Source organism: Lynx canadensis, chromosome B3 (genome assembly GCF_007474595.2).
Source record: "Lynx canadensis isolate LIC74 chromosome B3, mLynCan4.pri.v2, whole genome shotgun sequence".
NCBI lineage: Eukaryota > Metazoa > Chordata > Mammalia > Carnivora > Felidae > Lynx > Lynx canadensis.
The window spans coordinates 84,334,365-84,358,067 of NC_044308.2; the positions used below are offsets into that span (position 1 = coordinate 84,334,365).

The window sequence follows — 23,703 nt, forward strand, 5'->3', positions numbered from 1 at the left end:
CAGGCAGGTCCCACCCATCAAGGCAGCCCCACTCCTCCTGCCTTGGCGTGGCCGGGCGCGGCGCGAGGTGGGCGCTGCCGGTGAGTGCCAGTTCGTGACGGCCGGCTCGGTCCGCGCCTGGGTGGGGAGGCGGAGAATGGAAATGGGCTTATCGGCCATTACGTTCTATCTTGCCAGCGCCAGCAGCCCTGTAGCGGTGACAGCGATGGACCCGGAGCCTCTGAGCCGTGCGGAGGGAGAAGCAGTAGGAGCCTCTGGAGCTGCGGCCGCCGCGACGTTCAGGGAATCGACTCGGCAGGTAGGTGGGGCCGGCGAGGGAGGTGGCGGCACGGAGGCTGGGGCTAGGAGAGACTAGCTGAGAGGAGACAGCCCTCGTCCGCCGGCTGCCCTCTTTGGCCTGCGCGGTGTTGTGTTCCTCCCAGCAGGCCGCCCGCCGGAGGTGCGTTTCGGGGTTCGTCCTCACGGTATCCTCGCCTCTGCCCAAAGGCACCGGCTTGGGGCAAGGGGCGAACGCCTCGCCACAGCAGGGCGTCCCTCACCAACCCTTTCCGCTGGCAGCTCTGCGGACTGTGGGGGGCTCCCGGGGGTGCTATTCCAGCTTGGGGTCTGCGAGCGAGGAACGAAGGCGTGGCTCCGAAAGGCTGTCCTTAGAGTAGCTGGAAGCCAGGTGACGGCGGCTTCAGACACTTCCCTGACTCTCCTTGTGCAAGCGCCTGAGTTGTCTTGTTTGTGCCCTTTGGTTAGCTAATAGCAACTATGTGCTGAGCGTTTACAGGCTTTCTTTCACTTAATCCTGATAACTTCTGCATGATGTGGGCGTTATCCCCATTTCACTCGCGGGGTAACTAAGGCTCGGAGCTGCCCAATAGAAGCATAATGGGAGCCACATTTTCTAGTAGCCATTACTTAAAAAGTAAAAAGAAATTTTAATTTTTAATTATATATTATTAATATTTTATTAACCTAATTTAACAAAAAACTTAAATATGTAATTAATGTGAAAGTTAACAATGAGATATTTTACGTTCTTTTTGGTACAAGGCTTAGGAATCCTGCGTGTGTTTTAGACCTACTGCACATCTAAGTTTGGGCTATCCTCATTTTAAGGGAGCATTAGCCACATGTGGCTAGTGGTTACTGTGTTGGACAGCAGAAGTTTAGAGAGGTAAGGTCTGGAGGTTTGTTTTGTTTTCAGTTTGATAGTTTAAAGTAGTAGTTTAGGGGAGCCTAACTGGCTCAGCTGGTGGAGCATCCAACTCCATCTCAAGATGGTGAGTTCAAGCCCCACTTTGGGTGTGGAGACTACTTTAAGAAAAATAATAAAGTGTTCCTTTATTAAAAAAAAAAAAAGTAATAGTTTAGGAACTTTGGCCAAGTAAAACTAATGAAGAAATTGTTTCACCTGAAACTAGCTTATTAGTACAGTGTGGGCCATTAAGAACCTCGAGTTGCTCCTATGTAGAAATCTTTCCACCTTCAGTGGAAATGAAGCTTTTTGGGTAGCTTCAGTTTTGAGACTAACCACCACCTGAATGTTAGTAAGACATTTCCCCCAAACTACAGTTTCCTAGGGAATAGTGCGTGAATGCGAGTGTAGCTTCTTGTAGTATAGAATGTAGTTTGCATGAACAAAAACTTTTCTCCATACTAGTTTTTATATGGAATTTCTTGTTTTTCTCCTACTTGAGAAGGAGAAAAGTCATCAGCAAGAAGGAATTCAGGGGCAACACTAATTGATTAGGGAGCCTCTTTTCATTTTCAGTAGAGACCTGTTGCTGACAGGTACATGTGAACTGGACCTTTAAGTCTGTAGTGTTCGATATATTTTCATTTGGTTTTTCCTTCTGTTGTTATCATTGTTTTCATCACTGCTTCAAGCTTTGAATCACTCTAATAGCAAAGTAAACATACCTGTATTGATTTATCAGCTAAATATTGTTTGAAGAGAGGCTCTTTGTTTTTTGGTTTAGTGATATTATATTATTTTCAGATTCCTGGTTGAAACATAATAAATATCTAAACAGTAAAGGAGGCTGTTGAACAAAAAGTAGGAAGTCATAAGAATACCCCCATCACCAGTATCTCACATTCACTTTCACCAAAAGTAAGTTTCTGTTGTGATCATTCTGAGATTTCCTATACATACATAGTCTCTTCTGCATTAAACATAAATAGGTTCATACTATGCAAATGGTGTTCTGACTTTCCCTTTTTTGCTGTCTCATTCACATTCCTGAAACAGAAACATCTCTGGGAACCCCAGATCTATGCCTTTGAGCATATTTAGAGCAAAGAGGCCCAAGTGGGGACTTGGGTGGAAGGAGAGCCTCCTGTCCTTGATCAGTTGTCTGAACTGAGAAATTCTAAATGCAGTGTAGGGAAAGGAGTAAGAAATAGGAGCTTGGCTTTGTGTTTAGAATTTCACCTCAAATCCGGCCATTCAGTACCTGTTGTGATATCCTATCAGGCAGGTTCTTTGACTAGACTTTTAACCAAAATCTGAGCCTCAATATTATTAAAGGAGTGAAAATTTTAGTGCTACACATTCATTTATGTAGCACCTCTGATACCAAGAACTTATGATGTGCTAGGAACTATCTAGTGAAGGATACACACTCTGCCTACTTCCATGTTGCTACCTAGTTGGGGACGGTGACACAGAATAAATTCCATGATGTGCAGTACATGTTTTAAAGAAGTTCTTGGTGCTATGAGACTGTGTAAAAAGAAAATTGCCGTTAAAATCAGGCCCCGAGGAACTAGATAAGTTAATTTACAGTCTAGTCTGGTTAACTATAAAATGTGAATTGACAATGCATCTATTAATTTCCTGATGTTAGGAACCTCTTTTCGGATCTTTGGAATTTGTTAAAATGGAATTTGTATTATGGACAGTGAAATTTTTCTTACTAAGAGGTTTATTGTTTATCAGTAAAAAAGAAACATTTGCAAAATTCAGAGAATCACTTTCATTTATAATTGTTGGGAATTTTGCACCAGACTATTTTCATTTTCTGGTTGGTTTTACTCATCAATGCCTCCCTTCACTGTTCCCCCTTTCTTTTTCCCTAGAGGTTGGAATCACATGTCATAAACTGTCTTTCACAGGTTTTTTTACTTGCCACTCTCGTTCCTTAAGATGATGGGTTGACCAAACTATAGCCTATGGGCCAGATTCCCACTAGCCACTATATAAACTTTTTTTGGAACACAGCTGTACCCATTTATTATGTATTGTCCATGGCTGCTTTCACAGAGTTGAGTAGCTGTGATAGAAGCTATATGGCCTGCAGAACCTAAAATATTTACCATCTGACCTTTACAGAAAAGGTTTGCTTATTCCTGTTTAAGAAGATAAACCTAAAACTTGGGTTTTACTGTATCAAAAATTAATATTAAATTTTTAAAAGGAAGCCATTAGATAAAAGTCTCTTTAATAAAAATCTTTATATGAAATGTTACTAGAGCAAATAAAATGCCATTTTTAATTCTATATTGTGTGTAGAGAATATTACTCAAAGTTTTGTTTAAACTTAACCTCAGTGTTGGAATGAAAAATATGAATCATGTTTCAGCCTTCACCTTTGCAGGTTTTAAAAAATCTTTTGGAAGGAATATTGCCATGAGTCACAGCTAATGGAGATAGTAGCTAAGTTTATACTAATTGTTATGAACCAGCCAGAATGTTTTGATGTATTCAAGTTGTCCAAGGAAGGAAGGTAAAGTAGTTGAGCCAATGAGAGATATGCCTTCTCCTTTGCCTTTATCTAAGAAAGGAAAAATTAAGCCGATGAGAAATTACCAGAGGGAGCTGTGAGAAGCTGCTTCTGCTCTCATGGGGGTGGAACGGGACATGGTGATGTGCTGTGAAAGGTCTCAGCTCTGTCTACCGACAGGGACTGTTACTTTGGCATCAGATCCATCCAGATAGTGTGATGACTGGAGATATAACCCAACTCCTCTGACTTTCCCTTGCTTGTGAAGGGATCCGCAGAGCTGAGTAATGGTTCAGAAGGAAATATTGACATCAGAACACCTATAAACCAAATCTTATTTCAAGGGGAAAAATGAAATTGAGTAGGAATGGCTCAGTGTGCCTAGGGACCAGGTAAACCTGGTGGACCATTTGTTGTTCATTTTGTTTGTGGACATAATAAATGGGCTGGTCTTTCTTTATTAAGGGCCAGCATTTGTTTGAACCTTCAAGACAGGGTAGGGAGAATTGTGGCTTTTGTTTTTTCAGGTTAATCCAAAGTTAGCCCCTGGTCTCAAGATTTTCATGATCTCAGTTCACTGTACAGGAGTCGTAGATGCTGTCAGTGATGTCTTCGTGTGTCTTGGAGCAATGTATGTGTTCTTTGAGTTGGTTATAGCTGGATTCAAATCCTGGCTAATGACTAAACTTACCTTTGGGAAGTGAAGAACAGAGAGGCCATATATTTTTTCGAAGAAGGAACTTAGAGGATTAGAGGAAATAATGCAAAAGTAAAGTTACTTATATTTGTATAACTGGGCAGTTCTAGTCCACTATTTTTATCAGTATAATCCCATCTCTGCAACTGCAGTTCAAAGAATTTTCCTGTTGGTTGAACAACATTCATGGTTTTAAATTGTTTGGTCATATATACAAGTGTAAGACTCCTTATAGAGGACGAAATTTTTGAACTCTGGACTATTCTAGTATTTAGTACCTGTCCCTAGGAGTAACCACTTGCCAGATTTTTCTTCACAATTGCACTGGCCTTTTTGAAATATTCTAGCAAGGAGATGAAATAAAGCCTTTCTTAGGAGTTTAAACTTGAGGCAAGGTGACAGTGAAAAACCTTGTCCTCTCCCACAATGTGCATTTACTCTGAGTTTGGAACATGGCTATATATGTGAAGTAAAATTAGTATTTCCCTAGGAATGAGATTTGAGTGTAATTAGAATTCCATACATACTGTTATACTGAAATTTGTAAAATCCTTTTACTATCAGGAAAACTGTTGTCATCTATACATTACTGACTAAGAAATATGGAAATTTAGAGATAGAACACTTATGGCCTGTTTTCCAGATTTGATTTACAAATGAGTTTCATTTGGACTGCACAGTTTAAAATTTTTTTTCGGTTTGAATGTCTTCATGGGGGATGCTTTCAACCCAGGGTCTACCCTTCCCTATATAGTTTTGCTCACTTTTGGTACCAGTTGGCGTTAAAAAGCATTTTAATTAGGAACTTTTGGGTAAAGGAGAGATGCAGAGTTAAGTTATACTAGTTTTGTTTTGCCCACACATAGCTAAGCCCAAATCCAGGGATGTAGAATTCTCTGCCATGAACTGTTATTTTATTTTATGTCTCTACTGTATGTATATGTGCATCTATATGATTTTCCTTTGATATTGTACATTAATCCATAAATAGCATTATTCTTTAAATGAGTGAAGTCCAGAGTATCTTCACATATTATATAGCATTGGAATTGCTATGACTTGAAGTGCAGTGCTTGATTTCTTAGCTGTTGACTTCAAGAACGTTTATTGGTTAAGTTCTGTTTTTTACCCTCAGTAGTGAGTGTGCATGTGTTTGCATTATTATTCATTAAACTCCACATTTATGCTGACACTCTTGTGTGTATGTGACCTCTTTTAAAAAAACATTTAAGGATTGGTTTATGTTTCTTAATTCCCTACAATACAGCAACTAAGAATCTTTTCGCCATTTGAAAGATTAACCTCACTTGAAACTCATTATCTTATTATTGACATTAGATGAATAGTGAAAGAGGCTTTGAAAATGTAGAACTCGGAGTCATAGGAAAAAAGAAGAAAGTCCCGAGGAGAGTCATCCACTTTGTGAGTGGTGAAACAATGGAAGAATACAGCACAGATGAAGATGAAGTTGATGGCCTGGAGAAGAAAGACGTTTTGCCTACTGTTGACCCGGTAAGCTTGATACTTCTGTCAGTGGTTTTTAAAATTGATTTGTTTCCCCTTAAACATTGAATGAAGGGGCCTTTTGAGGTTTAAATTAACTATATATTGATTATCAAATTATACATTATGATTTTGGTATAAAATAGTATTTTTACAAATATAGATGGAAATATTTCCTGCATTTCAGTAGTGTGAAATCATTTGAGTGTCAGAATTCTTTGTCAGTGTAGCTAGGTTTCTTTAAGAGTTATCTTACTGAAGAGTGTTTGAATTCCAGTCCCTTTGAATTAAGGACTATAATAGTTTCCACCTAAAACTTAGGATTTGTCAGTTCTTTTTATATTGCCTCAAAGTTTGAGTAGAAGATGGGAGTGTACAGGGATGCCTGGGTGGCTCAGTTGGTTAAGCATCCGACTTCGGCTCAGGTCATCATCTCATGGTTCGTGGGTTCAAGCCTATGGCAGGCGCTATGCTGACAGCTCAGCGTCTGGAGCCTGCTTTGGATTCTGTGTCTTCCTCTCTTTCTGCCCCTTTCCAGCTTATGCTCTCTCTCTCTCTCTCAAAAATAAATAAACATTAAAAAAAATTAAAAAGAAAAGAACATGGGAGTGAATAGTTCTTAATATTATGTGCCTTATCAGCTAAATTTAAGAATTTCTAAATTATACATGATGTACTATAAAATTATAGGACTAGCTGTACATTCTTAAAAAGGAGTGTTGTCCTTCTAAGTAGGTTTTTGAGTGTTTAGTTGATCAATATTTACTGACTTTCTAATGGGTTCTCTTTCAGGCACTGGTGATACAGCAATGGGTACATAAATTTCTATTACATGCTAGTGGGCAGACAGGTAATAAATACATACTATAATTATTAGACTGAAAATTGCTATAAAGAAAATAAACTAGGATAACAGGATAGAGAATTATTAATTTGTATTCTATTTTAAAAATGTTATTACTAGTTTTTTATTAGATTCCACTCTTCATAAATTTTGGTTATTAAAAAAACATCAGATCCAGAGTCTCTACTATAGAATATATTCAAAGGACTGTGCAGTATACTCTGATGGCATTTCCAAATGCATGGAAAACATTGCAGAGGTGTTTCATGCACTGGGAGAATTGTTGGAATAAGTGTTTTTCTTTTAAATTAATTTGAAGTGATTCTTATTTATATACATTTGTGTATATATGTATGAATTTAATTTAATTTAATTTAATTTTTATGTTTATTTTGAGAGAGAGAGAGCATGAGTGGGTAAGGAGCAGAGGGAAGGGGAGAGAGAATCTAACACAGGTTCCATGCTGTCAGCATGGTGCCCGACGTGGGGCTCACAGACTGTGAGATAATGACCTGAGCTGAAATCAAGAGTTGGTCACTTAGCTGACTGAGCTGTCCAGGTTCCCCTTAAAAGTCATTATCTCAAAAGTTTCTCTCTACTTACAAAGAAACTGATAATAAAAGCATTGCGTAGAAACGAATGCATTCTTACTACTTTCCTAAAGATTAACTCTTTTTTAAAAAAGCTTTATTGAAGTGTGCCTGTGTGGCACAGTCAGTTGAGTGTCCAGCTCTTGATTTCAGCTCAGATCATAATCCTGTGGTCATGGGATCAAGCCCCACATTGGCCTCCACACTGAGCGTGGAGCCTGCTTAAGATTCTCTCCCTCCCTCCCTCCCTCTCTCTCTCTCTCTCTCACTTTCTCTCCCTCTGCCCCTCAACCCTTGCTCTCTCTCTCTCTAAAAAAAAAAAATTAAAAAAAGGAAATAAAAGCTTTATTGAAATACAGTTTACTTGGCATACAATTCACTGATATAAAGTTACAGTGACCTGGCATTTATTTATTTATTTATTTATTTATTTATTTATTTATTTAAATGTTTTATTTATTTTTGAGAGAAAGTGCACAAACAGGGAAGGGGCAGAGAGACGGAGAGAGGATCTCAAGCAGGTTCCGTGCTGTCAGCATGGAGCTCGAACTGACAAAGCAAACCATGAGATTATGACCTGAGCCAAGATCAAGAGTTGGACACTTAATCAACTGAGCCACTGAGGTGCCCCAGGTCTTTGATCTATTTTGAGTTAATTTTTGTATATTGTTTGAGGTAAGGGTCTAACTTCATTATTTTGCATGTGGTTTTCCATTTTTCTCATTCTTTTCTCATTGTATGATCTTAGTATTCTTGTCAAATTTGATCATAGAATGTGGTTTTATTTCTAGACCCTCAGTTCTCCTCCACTGATATATGTTATATGTCTTTCCTTGTGCCAGTACCACACTGTCTGGGTTACTGTTGCCTTATAGCAAATTTTGAAGTTGAAGGCATTGAGACTTTCTACTTTGTCCTTTTTCTCCCAAGATTGTTTTGACTATTCTGGGCCCCTTTCAATTCCATATGAGTTTTAGAATCAGCTTGTCAGTTTCTGCAAAGAAGTTAGCTAGGGATTATGTTGAATCTGTAGATAAATTTTAGAGCATTGATGTCTTAAGACTTTTGATTCATGAATCTTTAACTTGTTTAGATGTCCCTTAATTTTTTTCTATACTGTTTTGTAATTTTCAGAGTATAAGTTTTATACTTCATTCTTAAATTTATTTCTAAGTTTTTTTTTTTTTTTTTTGATGCTACTGTAAGTGGAATTGTTTTCTTACAGTTTTCTTCTCTTCCAATCTGGATGCTTTTTATTTGATGTTCTTGCCTAATTACCCTAGCTAGAACCTGCATTACAATGTTGAATAGAAGTGCTGAGAAGTGGCCATTCTCATCTTGTTCTAAATCTTGCGCAAAACTGTTCCATCTTTTACTGTTAAATATGATGAGGGTTCTGTGGATTCCCTTTATCAGTTTGAAGAACCTCCCTCTATTCTTAGGCTTTTTTTTTTTTTTTAATCATGATGCAGCCTTGAATTTTGTAAAATGCTTTTTCTGCATCAATTGGGATGGTTTTGAGATTTTTGTTCTTTATTGGTATAGTGACATTAATTGATTTTTTGGATGCTAAACAAGCCTTACATTCTTAGGATAAAACCCACTTGATCATTGTATATAATTATTTTTATATGTTCCTGATTTGGTTTGCTGGTAATTACTGTGAATTTTTGCACCCATATTCATAGAAAATACAGTAATTTTCTTGTAAGGTCTTTGTCTGGTTTTAGTACCAGAGTAATACTGGCCTCCTAAAATGAGTTGGGAACTGTTGCCACTCCTGGTTTTTTGGAGGGGGAGTGGGGGGAAGAGTTTGTAAGAATTGGTATTCTTTTATTTTTTTAAGTTTATTTATTTATTTTGAGAGAAAGCAGGGAAGGGACAGGGAGAGAGGGAGAGAGAGAATCCCAAGCAGACTCTGTGCTGTCAGTGCAGAACCTGATGTGGGGCTTGATCTCATGAACTGTGAGATCATGACCTGAACCGAAATCGAGTCTGATGCTTAACTGACTGAGCCACCCAGGTGCCCCCAGAGTTGGTATTAATTCTTATTTAAATGTTTGGTAGACTTTGCCTGTGAAGCTGCCTAGGCTTTTCATTGTGTCTGTTTTTTTTTTGTTTGTTTTTTTGTTTTTTTTTTTTAAAGTTTATTTATTTTGAGAGAGGGAAAGAGTGCAAGTGGGAGAGTGGCAGAGAGGAGGGGGAGGGAATTCCAAGCAGCTCCACTGACTGCAGAGGATGACTTGGGGCTTGATCCCATGAACTGTGGAGTCATGACCTGAACCAAAATTAAGAGTTGGACGCTTAACCGACTAAGCCACCCGGGCACCCTGTGTATAGTTTTTTTTATTATTATTACAAAATTGTCTTCTTTCTTTTTAAGTCCATTGTGGCAGTTCTGTTTATTTCTCATAGGTAAGTTATCTAATTTGTTGTTATGCAGTTGTTCACAGTATTCCTTTATAGTTTTTTCTGTTTTTTCATTTCTGATTCTAGTAATTTGGGTCTTCCTTTTTCTTGGTCAGTCTAGCAAAAGATTAATCAATTTTGTTGATCTTTTCCAAGAATAAGCATTTGGTTTCATTGATTTTCTCTTTTATTTTTTTTCTCCATTTCATTAGTTTTCACTCTGGTCTTTATTATTTCCTTCCATCTGCTTGCTGTAGGTCTAGTTTGCCCTACTTTTTCCAGTGTCTTGAGGTGAAAGGTTAGGTTATCTTCTTTCTTAATTAGCTATGAACTTCCCCTTCTAAAAAAAATTATTTTGGAGAGAATGTGTGAGCAGGGGAGAAGGGCAGAGGGAGAGAGAGACAGAATCTCAAGTAGGCTCCATGCTCAGCCTGGAGCCTGACACGGGGCTCAATCCCATGACCCTGGGATCATGACCTGAGCCAAAATCAAGAGTTGGTCATCCAACTGACTAAACCACCCAGGCGCCCTGAAATTCCCTTTTAGAACTGTTTTAATTACATCTCATAAATTTTGTGTGTTACATCTTCATTTTCATTCATCTCAAAGTATTTTCTCTTTGACCTATTGGTTTTTTAAGAATATGTGTTTTATTTCCCACATATTTTTTTTTAACTACTTTTTTTTTTTAAGTTTATTTATTTTTGAGAGGGGGGAGACAGAGAGAGAGAGAGAGAAAGCGTGCAGGAGGGTTAGAGGGAGAGAGGGAGGCGGAGAATCTGAAGCATGCTCTGTGCCATTAGCTGATTGCGGAGCTCGAATCCACTGACCATGAGGTCATGACCTGAGCTGAAATCAAGAGCCAGTTGCTTAACCCACTGAGTCACCTAGGCGTCCCTATTTACCCCATGTTTCTTAAATTTTCACATTTTTTTTTCTTTCTTGATTTCTAATTTCACCCCCATGTGGTTGGAGAACATACCTTGTATTCTTTCTCTCCTTTTAAATCTATGGAAGTTTGTTTTATGGATATCAGCATGTGGTCTGTCGTGGAGAATGTTCTGTACATACTTGAGAAAAATGTATATTCTGTTGTTAGGTGGTGTGTTCTATAGATATGTTAGGTCTGGTTGGTTCATAGTGTTTTTCAAGTCTTCAATTTCCTTGTTGATCTGCCTGATTGTCCTATTCATTATTCAAAATGCGGTGTTGTCTCCAGCTGTTATTGTTGAGTTGTCTATTCCCTTCATTTCTGTCAGTTTTTGTTGAGTCCCTCTTCTGAATTTTTCATTTTAGTTATTACACTTTTCAACTACAGAATTTCTATCTGGTTCTCATTAATAATTTTCATTTCTTTATTGATTTTGTCTTTCTAAAAAAAAAATTTTTTTTTTAACACTTATTTATTTTTGAGACAGAGGGAGACAGAGCATGAACAGGGGAGGGGCAGAGAGAGAGGGAGACACAGAATCTGAAACAGGCTCCAGGCTCTGAGCTGTCAGCACAGAGCCCAACGCGGGGCTCGAACTCACGGACCGTGAGATCATGACCTGAGCCGAAGTCGGACGCTTAACCGACCAAGCCACCCAGGCACCCCTGATTTTGTCTTTTTGATGCAACATTGTTATTCCTTCCTTTATTTCTTTAATTATGTTTTCCGTTACTTTGATGTTTTTTCTGTTAAATCCAACATCTAGTCACTCATGGGTAGTTTCTGTTGCCTGCTTTTCTTCCTGTGTACAGAGTATACTTCTCTGTTTCTTTGCATGACTCTTAGTTTTTTGTTGGAAATTGTACATTTTAGATAACATATTGCAACAACTCTGGGTAGTGCCCCTTGCCTTCTCCCTCTCCTCCCTCCCACCCAGTCTTATTATTTGCTTGTGTTTTTGTTTTGTTCTGTTTAGTGACTGTTGGATTATTTTAGTGAAGTCTGTCTCCTCCCCATGTCCTGTTCTCTGCTACAAACTAGCTGGCCTAAAAAAAAAAAAAAAAAGCGGGGGGGGGGGGGGCGCCTGGGTGGCTCAGTCGGTTGAGCGTCTGACTTCGGCTTAGGTCATGATCTCACAGCTCATGAGTTCAAACCCCGTGTCGGGCTCTGTGCTGACAGCTCAGAGCCTGGAGTCTGCTTCGGATTCTGTGTCTCCCTCTCTCGCTGTGCCCCTCCCCCATTCATGTTCTGTCTCTCTCTCAAGAATAAATAAAACATTTAAAAACATTAAAAAAAAAAAAACTAGCTGGCCTATAGTTTAGCCTGCATCTTTATAGACTCTAAGAACTTCCTCTCAATTACCTTTCACCATAATCTCTACTGATTTTGAGAGCACCCTTTGGGCTTGAACTTTTCCAGCTCTGTTGCAAATGAAGTCAGTTCCTTTGGGAAAAGATTAGGAACTATCTGTTTTATGGCTTATTCTCCTGGGCAAAATCTCTTAACCAGAGCTCTGAAGTTGGTGGTAGGGACAGTGGTGCATTTCTGAGTGACACACCTACTTTAAGAGCTGACTGCTTGGTGGAGGTGGGGAGCCTTAGATCTTTTTTGTTTTTTTTCACTGCCTCATGAACTGGGCATATCAGTGCCCCAATATTCTTAGTGGCACCATGCCCATGGTGTAGCCTCCATTCCATGAATGGGGGCTGACAGAAGGAATCCCCTGCCTGTCAACTGCATTTACCTGGAACTTAGTCTCAGTAATAGGTGGCTTGTGGGCAGGATCAGAAATGCTGATTGATGGCCTATCATGCAATATTTGTCCTTCTGAGACTGGCTTATTTTATTAGCATAATGTCCTCAGGTTCATCTAGGTTGTTGTATATGATAAGATTCCCTTCTTTTTTACGGTGAATTTTTCAATTATATGTATACACCACAATTTATTTATCCATTCATTTGTCAGTGGACATTTAGGTGTTTCTCCATCTTAGCTGTTGTGAATAATGCTATAGTGAAGATGGGAGTGGAAGTAACTCTTCAAGGTCCAGATTTCAGTTCTTTTGGGTAAATACCAATATTGTAAATGGGAAAAACAGCAGGATAGAGAAAGTATGACAGTGTTGTAAAAAACATACACACTTAGGAAAAGACTGAGAAAATATACTAAAATATTAATGATAATTATTTACAGGTAGTGGAAAAATGGGTGGCTTAGATGTTCTTTATATTTTGCCCCATTTTCTAAGTATTATACAGTAAATAAGCATTACTTTTGTAATCTAAAAATAAGTTGTTCAGTCCTAAAATTTGTATGGAACCACAAAAGACTCCCAATAGCCAAAGTAATGTTGAAAAAGAAAACCAAAGCTGAAGGCATCAAATCCGAGACTTTAACCTGTATTACAAAGCTGTAATCTTCAAGACAGTACGGTACTGGCACAACAGACATATAAATCAATGAAATAGAATAGGAAACCCAGAATGGACCCACAGATATATGGCCAATGAATCTTCAACAAAGCAGGAAAGAGTATCCAGTGGAAAGAAGACAGTCTCTTTAGTAAATGGTGCTAGGAGAACTGGACAGCAACATGCAGCAGAATGAATGTGGACCACTTTTACACCATACACAAAAGTAAATTCAAAATGGATGAAAGACCTAATTGTGAGACAGGAAACCATCAAAATCCTACAGGAGAAAACAGGAAGCAATGCTTTGACCTCGGCCACAGCAATGTCTTACTTGACATGCCTCTGGAGGAGGCAAGGGAAATAAAAGCAAAAATGAACTATTGGGACCTCATCAAGATAAAAGCTTTTGCACAACTGGGGTGCCTGGGTGGCTCAGTCAGTTAAACGTCTGACTACAGCTCAGGTAATGATCTTATGGTTTGTGAGTTCGAGCCCCACATCAGGCTCTGGGCTGTGGAGCCTGTTTTGGATTCTGTGTCTCCCTCTGCCCCTCCCCTGCTCGCTCGCTCTCTCTTTCTCTCTCAGAAAATGAATAAAACACTAAAAAAAAATCTAAAAAAAACCCAAAAAACTTCTGCACTGCAAAGGAAACAATCAAAAACTAAAAGGCAACTGACAGAATGGAAGAAGATATTTGCAAATGACATATCAGATAAAGGGTTCGTATCCAAAATCTATAAAGAATTTATCGAACTCAACACCCAAAGAACAAATAATCCACTGAAGAAATGGGCAGAAGACATGAATAGACACTTTTCCAAAGGAGATATCCGGATGGCTAACAGACACATGAAAAGATGCTCAACATTGCTCATACCAGGGAAATACAAATCAAAACCACAATGAGATATCACCTCACACCTGTTGGAGTGGCTAAAAATAACAATTCAGGAAACAACAGATGTTGGTGAGGATGTGGAGAAAGGGGAACCCTCTTGCACTATTGGTGGGAATGCAAACTGGTACAGCCTCTGTGGAAAACAGTATGGAGGTTCCTCAAAAAGTTAAAAATAGAATTACCCTACAACCCAGCAGTTGCACTACTAGATATTTATCCAAAGGATACAAAAATGCTGATTCAAAAGGCTACATGAACCCCAATGTTTATAGCAGCACTATCAACAAATAGCCAAATTATGGAAAAAGCCCAAATGTCCGTTAACTGATGAATGGATAAAGAAGACGTGGTATATATATACAATGGAATACCACTCAGTGATGAAAAAGAATGAAATCTTGCCATTTGCAACAATGTGGTTGGAACTGGAGGGTATTAAGCTAAGTGAAATAAGTCAGAGAAAGACATCACATGATTTCACTCATATGTGGAATTTGAGAATCTTAACAGATGAACATAGGGCAAGGGAAGGAAAAATAAGGTATAAACAGAGAGGGAGGCAAACCATAAGAGACTCCTAATACAGAGAACAAACTGAGGGTTGATGGGGGTGGGGAAAATGGGTGACGGGCATTAAAGAAGGCACTTATTGGGATGAGTACTGGGTGATATATGTAAGTGGTGAATCACTGGATTCTACTGAACCAAGACTACACTGAATGTTAACTAATTTGAGAATAAAAAACAAATAAAGCATTTAAAAAATAATAAAAATAAGTTTAAAAACCAAAAAGATAGCAAGTCTTAGTAGTTCTCTATTAAGGAAGAGATGGATACTTTATTCAGGAAGAGATTGATACTTAAATTTTTGTAGAAAAAATGAATCAGCTTGAGTTTGTATCATAAACTGGAAGTCTTGAAGACCAAGATCTAGTCCATTTTTCTTATTACTGGGATGGTGGTGGCGGTAGCGATGCTGGCAGTAGTGGCAAGGTTCCATTGTAGGCTCTTGAGTCATCTGTCCTTTTGATTCAGTGAGGTCAGTGTCTAAACAAAGAACCCTATACGTTCATTCTGTATAATTGTGTGTGATGATAGACGTTATTCGGGGATCCTTATCCAGTTCCTCAGCTCTGGAGCAGGTTTGACTTTTTGGTAGTCACCACATGGTTATTAGCAATTGTTCTCTTTAGAAACAACCCCAGGAAAATTGGTCCACTTAGAAATATATGCTTTCCTTCAAAAGTCTGCTTAAACCCTTTCTAAGTAGTTTCTTGGCCCTATCATTATAATGTGTTATAGAAACTGGTTCCATTCCCTAGATTACTGCACTGTCCCATTTGCTGGAAGCACTGTAAGGTAAAACATGAAGGGGGGCCTGGGTGGCGCAGTCGGCTGAGCGTCTGACTTCGGCTCAGGTCGTGATCTCGCCATCTCTGAGTTCAAGCCCTGCATCGGGCTCTGTGCTGACAGCTCAGAGCCTGGAGCCTGCTTCGGATTCTGTGTCTTCCTCTCTCTGCCCTTCCCCACTTGCTCTCTCTTTATCTCTCTCTCTCTCAAAAATAAGCATTAAAAAAAAAAAAGGTAAACATTAAGATGAGAGCATCTTAAACAGAGTCCCTAAAATAACCCTTATCCTCAAATAAGAGAGATGCTTCCTGCTCTGAATGTAGAAGATATACATATATTAGATTTGATTGAGGAAATCATAAATATACAGTATTTTCTTAGTTGAATGTATTTGCTTGGACACTCATTCTTGTGTAAATAGAAGTGGAGGAGCTAACTCACTTCAGTGTCTTTCCAAGAATCCTGTTAACAGAAATTCGCTTACCTACTTTTCATGAGAAGATTGTGTTATATGTTTCCCCCTTTTCTCTTTAGTTCGTCTACCCAGTTACAGATATTCTTGTGTTTGCTGTTTTAATACCCTTATAATCATGAACATATCTTAGCTAAGAATGTTATCTTTTTTCTCCTTCCTGGAAACAGTATTAAAATAATAATAATAATTGTTATTTGATTGATTGTTCTCTACTTCCTTTTGGTAAACAAAAATATTGGTATAGTGAAGCATGCTTATATTACTGATTTCATCCACAGAGGCAAACTGTCATCTGTGTGGCAAGCTTCACAGAAGTATTCTGTGGGAAGTGCAGCATCAAGATTAACAATGGAATTGTACAATGTAGATTGCATTCTACCATTGGTCCTGTAAATATACAGTCAGCTTGTCTTGGGCTATATGGTCTAGTCCCTTTATAACCTTTAAAGAAACAGAAAAACTCATCTTGTTGCTTATTGGTCATTTATTTTCCCACCATTGAAAGTTCATTTGATATACCCTTACTTATTCTGCTTCATTTATCTGAATCTTAATTTGCCTACTGTATCATAAAGTATGTTGTACTGTATGATTTAAAAAATTTTTTTGAATTAATTTGTTTTTAAATTTACATCCAAGTTAGTTAGTATATAGTGCAACAGTGATTTCAGGAGTAGATTCCTTAATGCCCCTTCCCCATTTAGCCCATCCCCCCTCCCACAACCCCTCCAGCAACCCTCTGTTTGTTCTCCATATTTAAGCATCTCTTATGTTTTGTCCCCCTTTCTGTTTTTATATTATTTTTGCTTCCCTTCCCTTATGTTCATCTGTTTTGTATCTTAAAGTCCTCATATGAGTGAAGCCATATGATATTTGTCTTTCTCGTACTGACTAATTTCGCTTAGCATAATATCCTCCAGTTCCAACCAGGTGGTTGCAAATGGCAAGATTTCATTCTTTTTCATTGCCAAATAATACTCCATTGTATATGTGTATATCACATCTTCTTTATCCATTCATCCATCGATGGACATTCGGGCTCTTTCCATACTTTGGCTGTTGTTGATAGTGCTGCTGTAAAAATTGGGGTGCATGTGCCCCTTCAAAACAGCACACCTGTATCCCTTGGATAAATACCTAGTAGTGCAATTGCTCAGTCATAGCAGTAGTTCTGTTTTTAGTTTTTTGAGGAACCTCCATACTGTTTTCCAGAGTGGCTTCACCAGTTTGCATTCCCATGTACTGTATGATTTCTTAAGGTCCCTTTCTATTTATTGCATCATCTCTCTGATACTGTGCTTATCAATAATAAAGACAAAAAACAGCAAGACAGGAGAAAGGCTATAGATTGTCAATTCATAAATAATCAAGACTATGACTTACCAACTCCATTTTTAGGGGCTGCTGCCTTTTTTGGTTATTCCATGGGTTTAAGGTGGTGGTAGTTAAATGGGCAAATATAAAATGTCTTTGTAGAATTCTGTCTATAAAACTTCTAAATTTTTAGTTGGATTGTAGTCTATAGTACTATTTAAAGAATGTTTTATGTGCCAACCAAGTATTTGATTACTTCATTCTGGCCTAAATATACAGAATGAGTTTAGGTATGAATGTTGCTAACCTGGCTTCTTGTTGCAGACAAAACTTACCTGGGGCCCCTACTTATGGTTTTACATGCTTCGAGCTGCCACATCAACCCTTTCAGGTACTACTTTTCTGTTTGAGTATTGTATAACTATTATAATATGCTCCAAAAACAGGAGCTTTGCCAAATGGGGTGTTTCCAAAGTGAAGGAGAAACAATAGGGAGGTAATTACTTTACTTTCAGCAGCTAGCTAGCATTAGAAGATGTTAATCTAATCTTCAGCTTCTGGTTGTGGTGTTTTTTTTTTTAAAAGAACTGAAAAATGGCTTTATTAATTTATTTTATATTAATTTTTGTGTTTTTGAAACTTAGTTCTGTCAGCAGCTATTTTGCTATTTTGTTACATGATTTCCTACTGATACTGTTGTCATTCTGTCTGCTTATTCTAGAGCCTGTAGTTACAATTCATTTATATTTTAATTTCATTAATATTTCATATCTTAAGTTGAGCTGTAACTAAGTCATATTTGAAGGAAATGAATTATCACATTATGACTTAATCATGCTAACTTTAAACATAGGTTTTAAATCATAAAGCTTTCCTCTGTTTCCAGTTTTAACTCCCTCATAGCTTCTGTCATTTTCTGCTTTTTACTAGAGCTAATTTTGAACAGTAATTCATACAAGAAACGTTTACTGAGCACTTAATATACCTACACAGTGTGGTGTAATGAAAAGAACATGAGCTTTACATTCAGACCTGGATTACATTTTGGATGTGCTTCATCAGCCCTTCTGAGTCTAACCTTTCACAGTGCCTGGCATGTGGCAGGCACTCAGTGAGTGTTAGAGAACAAGCCCTTCCTCTCCTACAGCCTAATGGTGTCCCAACTCTCTAAGAGTATATGTTTTTCTTTAAAAAATAGACACATAATAGATAATTATAATACATGGTGATATGGGTTATAATTAGAGGTATAAGGAGAGTGTTGTTAGGAACAGAAGGAGCCACTACTGCCTCTTGGGGAAATCAAGGAAGATACACAGAAGAGATGTATTAAGTGTTCACAATCTCCCTGAGGGCAGAGACTGTAACTTTTGTATTTTTACAGTGTCTTGCACATAGAAAATACTTAAGAAAAGTTTATGGAATTGTGTAAGTCATCTAACTTTTGTATCCTTAGTATGTGACTTTCTTGGAGAGAAGATTGCATCTGTTTTGGGCATCAGCACCCCGAAATACCAATATGCCATTGATGAGTATTACCGGATGAAGAAGGAGGTGTGTCTCCTTTTTACATTTTTTTCATTCAGTTCGGTTTACTGTGGACTTCATGGGTTGTGTAATGAGCATATATATCGTCCTTAGCTGCCCAAAAGAGAGCTCCCTTAGGATAGGCATTTCATTCTAGTGTTATTAATTTATCAACTTAGATATTTTTAATTTATGTATTTTTTAATACTGAAATTTCTCTAGGATCTTGGTGTGAAACTAAGCTAGATTTCATTGTGCTAGGTGTTATGTGAGGTGTTATTTAATCTTCATACATCTCTCTTTGGATTATTTTTGCAATTTTAAGATGAGCAAAGAAGACTTAGTCTCTATACTTAGGATATATAGATGTGGAGGGTTAGGTGCACAGAAAATTACAAGTATTAGAAATGTGTAAGTGCCAGTTGTTAAGGCACAAAGAGGTGAAGCAATTTTGTCTGCAAATGTAGTGAGGTCTTAGGGTGGGGGTAAAATGGGTTGAGCCTTAAGGAATGAGAAAAGTTTAGCTCTCAAGAGCATGGGCTGAAGAACCAAAGGGTCTGAATTCGAGTTTTGACTCTGCCACTTCTAACTTAGTAACCTTGAGCAAGATGCTTAACGTCTGTAAAGCCTCAGTTTCTTTTTTTTTTTAATTTTTAAAAATGTTTATTGATGTTTTGAGAGAGGAAAACAGAGTGTGAGTTGGGGGGAGGGGCAGAGAGAAGGAAACACAGAATCCGAGGCAGGTTCCAGGCTCTGAGCTGTCAGCACAGAGCCCAGTGCAAGCTCGAACTCGTGAACTGGGAGATCACAACTTGAGCCAAAGTCAGGCACTTAACTGACTGAGCCACCCAGGTGCCCCATGTAAGCCTCAGTTTCTTCATCTTAATAATCAGAAGTGTGGCATCCATGTTCAGGGTTGCTCTACAGATTAAATGAGTTAATATGTAAAATGCTTAGAAAAAGCACCCAATGTATATAGATGAGCATGGGATAAATATTGGAATCTTTTATTATTTTCCTTCAAGCAAATGGGGAGGGCAGCTCAGCTAAAGCTAGAATGTAGAGGCATGAAGAGAAGTCATGTATCTGGAGAAGTGGCAAGAATAGTACTTTGTCACTGGAGCAGAGTGCAACGGGAGAGTGCCTAAGGCAGCTTACTTTATATTTGTTATATGGTTTCAAAAATGTTTTATGAACTGGGGCGCCTGGGTGGCTCAGTCGGTTGAGCGTCCGACTTCGGCTCAGGTCACGATCTCGCGGTCCGTGAGTTCGAGCCCCGCGTCGGGCTCTGGGCTGATGGCTCAGAGCCTGGAGCCTGCTTCGGATTCTGTGTCTCCCTCTCTCTCTGCCCCTCCCCCGTTCATGCTCTGTCTCTCTCTGTCTCAAAAATAAATAAATGTTAAAAAAATTAAAAAAAAAAAAACAAAAAAACAAAAAAAACAAAAATGTTTTATGAACACATGAGTGTTTTTAACACTACCAGCCTTGTTTACAGCCTCATTACCTCATCTGGACTATTAAAGAGTCCTAAGTGTTCTCTTTTTCTTGTTTTCTCTCAAGCAAGCTCTAGAGTGATCTTGACAGGTTACTTATTCTGTACTTACTACCCATATTGTGTTGACTGATACAATTGCCACTTCTTCCATGAATTTAGTAGTTCTGGAACTAGAAATTACTTACTGTCTAAATCTCTATAGTGCTTATTCCTTTCTGTCTTAGTACTCTTTTTACATGTCTTAACTTCCCTCCTAGATTGTAAACTTCTTGAGGGCAGTGACTGCCTTATCTGTATACAAGCTGCTTACAGAAGCATTAACCATGTTATACCATTTAGTGAATAGACCACCCTATTCCACTGAATAGGCTGATATCCTATAATTGAAGTGATACAGTATTTAGCAATTAAAAAAATTTTTTTAATGTTTATTCTTGAGAGAGTTAGAGCATGAGTGGGGGAGGGGCAGAGAGAGACACACACACACAGAATCTGAAGCAGGCTGCAGGCTCTGAGCTGTCAGCACAGAGCCTGATGCAGGGCTCGAACTCATGAACCATGAGACCTGACCTCAGCTGAAGTCAGACACTTCTTCAGCTGGCTGAACCACCCAGGCGCCTCTAGCAATTTGTTAATTTAGATTAGAATCTGAAAAGATATAGCCTTTGTCAAAGTTAATTCAGGTCCCATCTAAGGGAAGCAGTGCTGTACCATGTTTTAAAAATAACATCACTTTCGGGGCGCCTGGGTGGCGCAGTTGGTTAAGCGTCTGACTTCAGCCAGGTCATGATCTCGCGGTCCGTGAGTTCGAGCCCCGCGTCGGGCTCTGGGCTGATGGCTCAGAGCCTGGAGCCTGTTTCCGATTCTGTGTCTCCCTCTCTCTCTGCCCCTCCCCCGTTCATGCTCTGTCTCTCTCTGTCCCAAAAATAAAAATAAACGTTGAAAAAAAAAAAATTAAAAAAAAAAAAATAACATCACTTTCTTTAAAATGTCATATAATAGTTTCCATTTCAGTTTGGGAACAGGGGACAGGGAGGTAAGTCTTGTCTTAATTTGACGAAACTGAATTGGACATGACACTAATGTTTTAGTTTAAGAAAAACAAAGGCACAAGTAGTTGAAAGCAGGGGAACAAATATTTCTTCTGGGCATTTATATTTCAACAATTCTTGATATTTCCTCTTTTTAGGAAGAAGAAGAAGAAGAAGAAAACAGGATGTCTGAAGAAGCAGAAAGACAGTACCAGCAGAGTAAACTGCAAGCTGATTCCATTGTCCAGACGGATCAACCAGAAACAGGGGCATCCAGTTCATTTGTGAATCTCAATTTTGAAATGGAGGCAGACTGTGAAGTAGTTATGGAAAACAAACAAAATCCAGTCTCTGTCCCACCGTAGAATGAAATGACTATCAAACTTCAAACTCTAGGGTTTTTATAATACCAGGAACTTTCACATTCTTTATTCAGTGGGACTTAATACAATTATTTATATTTTAAATTATTATCTGGAAAGGGAGAAATGTTTCTTTATTCTTAGGCTCTATCTAGCAAAAGCCAAATCTGAAATTTGGGCATTTATATTATGCTTTTACTGTATGTCAAATTAGTGCTTTGGTTTTAAAATATTCTTTAGAAATATAAGGACATTCTAGAGCCGTAATTGCCAATTAAGAGTTAAATTATCAAACGTGTCTGTTATTTGTGTTTGTAAGAAAAAAAATAGTTAAATTACTGATGAAGACTAATTGGAGCTGATCTTCCTGGTCTCAGATTAAAATGAGGACTTTCCCCCATAGATTTTCTCATGTTGTCTTACATTTATACATCTAACCATTAATTTCATACTAAGGATGGTTTACCGTGTGTAATAAAAGGAACAAGACAAAAGCACTTTGATTTTTCTTTCCTTGAGAATATTTTATGAAAAGATGATAACACCAATTTTAAGATGGGTTTACTTTTTTTAATGCAGGTTACTACTTAATCCTTCTCTTTTTCAGTACTCAAATAACTAGCTTTGAAAATTATGTTAAAAACACTAGTTACGGGATGAATTTATTAACGTGTTTGTATTCAAGTGGTAACACCTAGTGGTTATCCACATGGCATCCTGGTTTTGTCACTCAGTGGACCCTGAATGCTTCCTATGGGATAAGTCGTTGCAGTGAGGTGGGTGGAGTAAGGGACAGATGAAGACTTAACCCTTCCGGGGCTCACTGTTGAATATTGTATAAGGTGCCATGGTAGCATAGTGGTGACTGGTTATTACCTTTTCAAAGTAACAACAGTAAAGTGGACAATTTACTTAACCCAGGTATGGTCATCTCTCTAGAGTCCACTGTGCTATTGGCAAAACTTACAAAAGTGTAATATGAAACTGATTTTGAAAATATTCCTAAGTATGTGCTCATAGTCTTACAGATATCTGTATGTATGACTGATTTATAACTAAATGTGGGTAAGGAAGAATGTGTGGAGTATTTCAGAAACGCTGCTCTTAAAAGCTTTTTCACAAACTTAAAGCTTTCAGAGATTAATGGTTGTTCAAAACAGCATTAAGCTTTCAGTCTTAAATATTTTTATATAAAATATGGCTTCAGAGAAACTCTAACATAGGGTACAGTAGGCCTGTTAAGGAAATCTTTTATCAGTGAACACGAACATTTGGCCATTAAGTTCTTCAACTAAAATTTGAAGGATTTAGGAAAGATAATTTTTCATCTGGAATCTTCAGTTACAAGGATTTGTGGTATGGTACTTCATGGTATATGATGGTAATTTTTTGGTCATGGGTGTAAACTCTTTAATTTAGTACTTAAAGGATTAATCTTCAGATTATGTAATTAATGTCACCATAAATTTTAGTTTACCAGTAACGCTAAAACATGTTAACCTGACCTCCTCCAATTTGTTTTAAACTTCATTTGAGATAGGACCTCTAACTCAGATATTTATTGGTTTATCCAGTGAAGGCATGCATATCTAAAGATGATCTGAATCTTCTCTCTTGAAAGGCACTAGATCTGAAAGTTTACCTAGAAACTCTTCTGATTGTAGTAGAAGGAAGATGAATTATGAAGGTTTTGTTTCTTAAATTTCACTTTCTCTACTTGTCCAACAGTGGCCAGTTTGTAATGTTTATATAGTTATTCACTGTGCCTTAAATTTTTATACTTTACTTATGCAAACTATAAAATTTCCCAGAAATGCATTAAATGGTTTTGTCTTATTTTTAAGCCTCTTTCACTTTTCCTTCCTTTTCAACTCTTTTTATAATTACTATTTCCTTTGGATCATAGTTCATGATATTTTGCCCTCTTCTAATCTTTCTTCTCATAAACAAATTAAACACAGAACAGTATAATTGAGAATCTTTACACTGAGTTAATTTCTCTAACAAAATCCTTAACGAAATGGAGTTTTGTACAGTGTAACCCTGGTACTGGTTAAATAAAGCTAGACAGATTTTAAAAAATACAATAGTGTTTTTAGTTGAAATATTAACTTGAATACTTTTTATTGAAACATCCTAAAAAGAA

General features: G+C 38.0%; 1 protein-coding gene across 2 annotated transcripts; it reads left to right on the forward strand.

Moving 5' to 3' along the window:
• FAM177A1 (family with sequence similarity 177 member A1) lies at positions 1 to 23,639 on the forward strand. Of its 2 annotated transcripts, XM_030318941.1 has the most exons (6): positions 1 to 80; positions 178 to 298; positions 5,752 to 5,925; positions 17,467 to 17,533; positions 18,599 to 18,696; positions 21,354 to 23,639. In XM_030318941.1, exons 2-6 carry the CDS (start codon positions 206 to 208, stop codon positions 21,558 to 21,560), a joined length of 639 nt encoding a protein of 212 aa, XP_030174801.1. In that variant the 5' UTR covers positions 1 to 80; positions 178 to 205; the 3' UTR covers positions 21,561 to 23,639. The 2 variants fall into 2 exon arrangements, with proteins under 2 accessions (XP_030174801.1, XP_030174800.1); XM_030318940.1 differs by lacking the exon at positions 1 to 80 and having other exon boundaries at positions 108 to 298.
• The last annotated feature ends 64 nt before the right edge of the window (positions 23,640 to 23,703 follow it).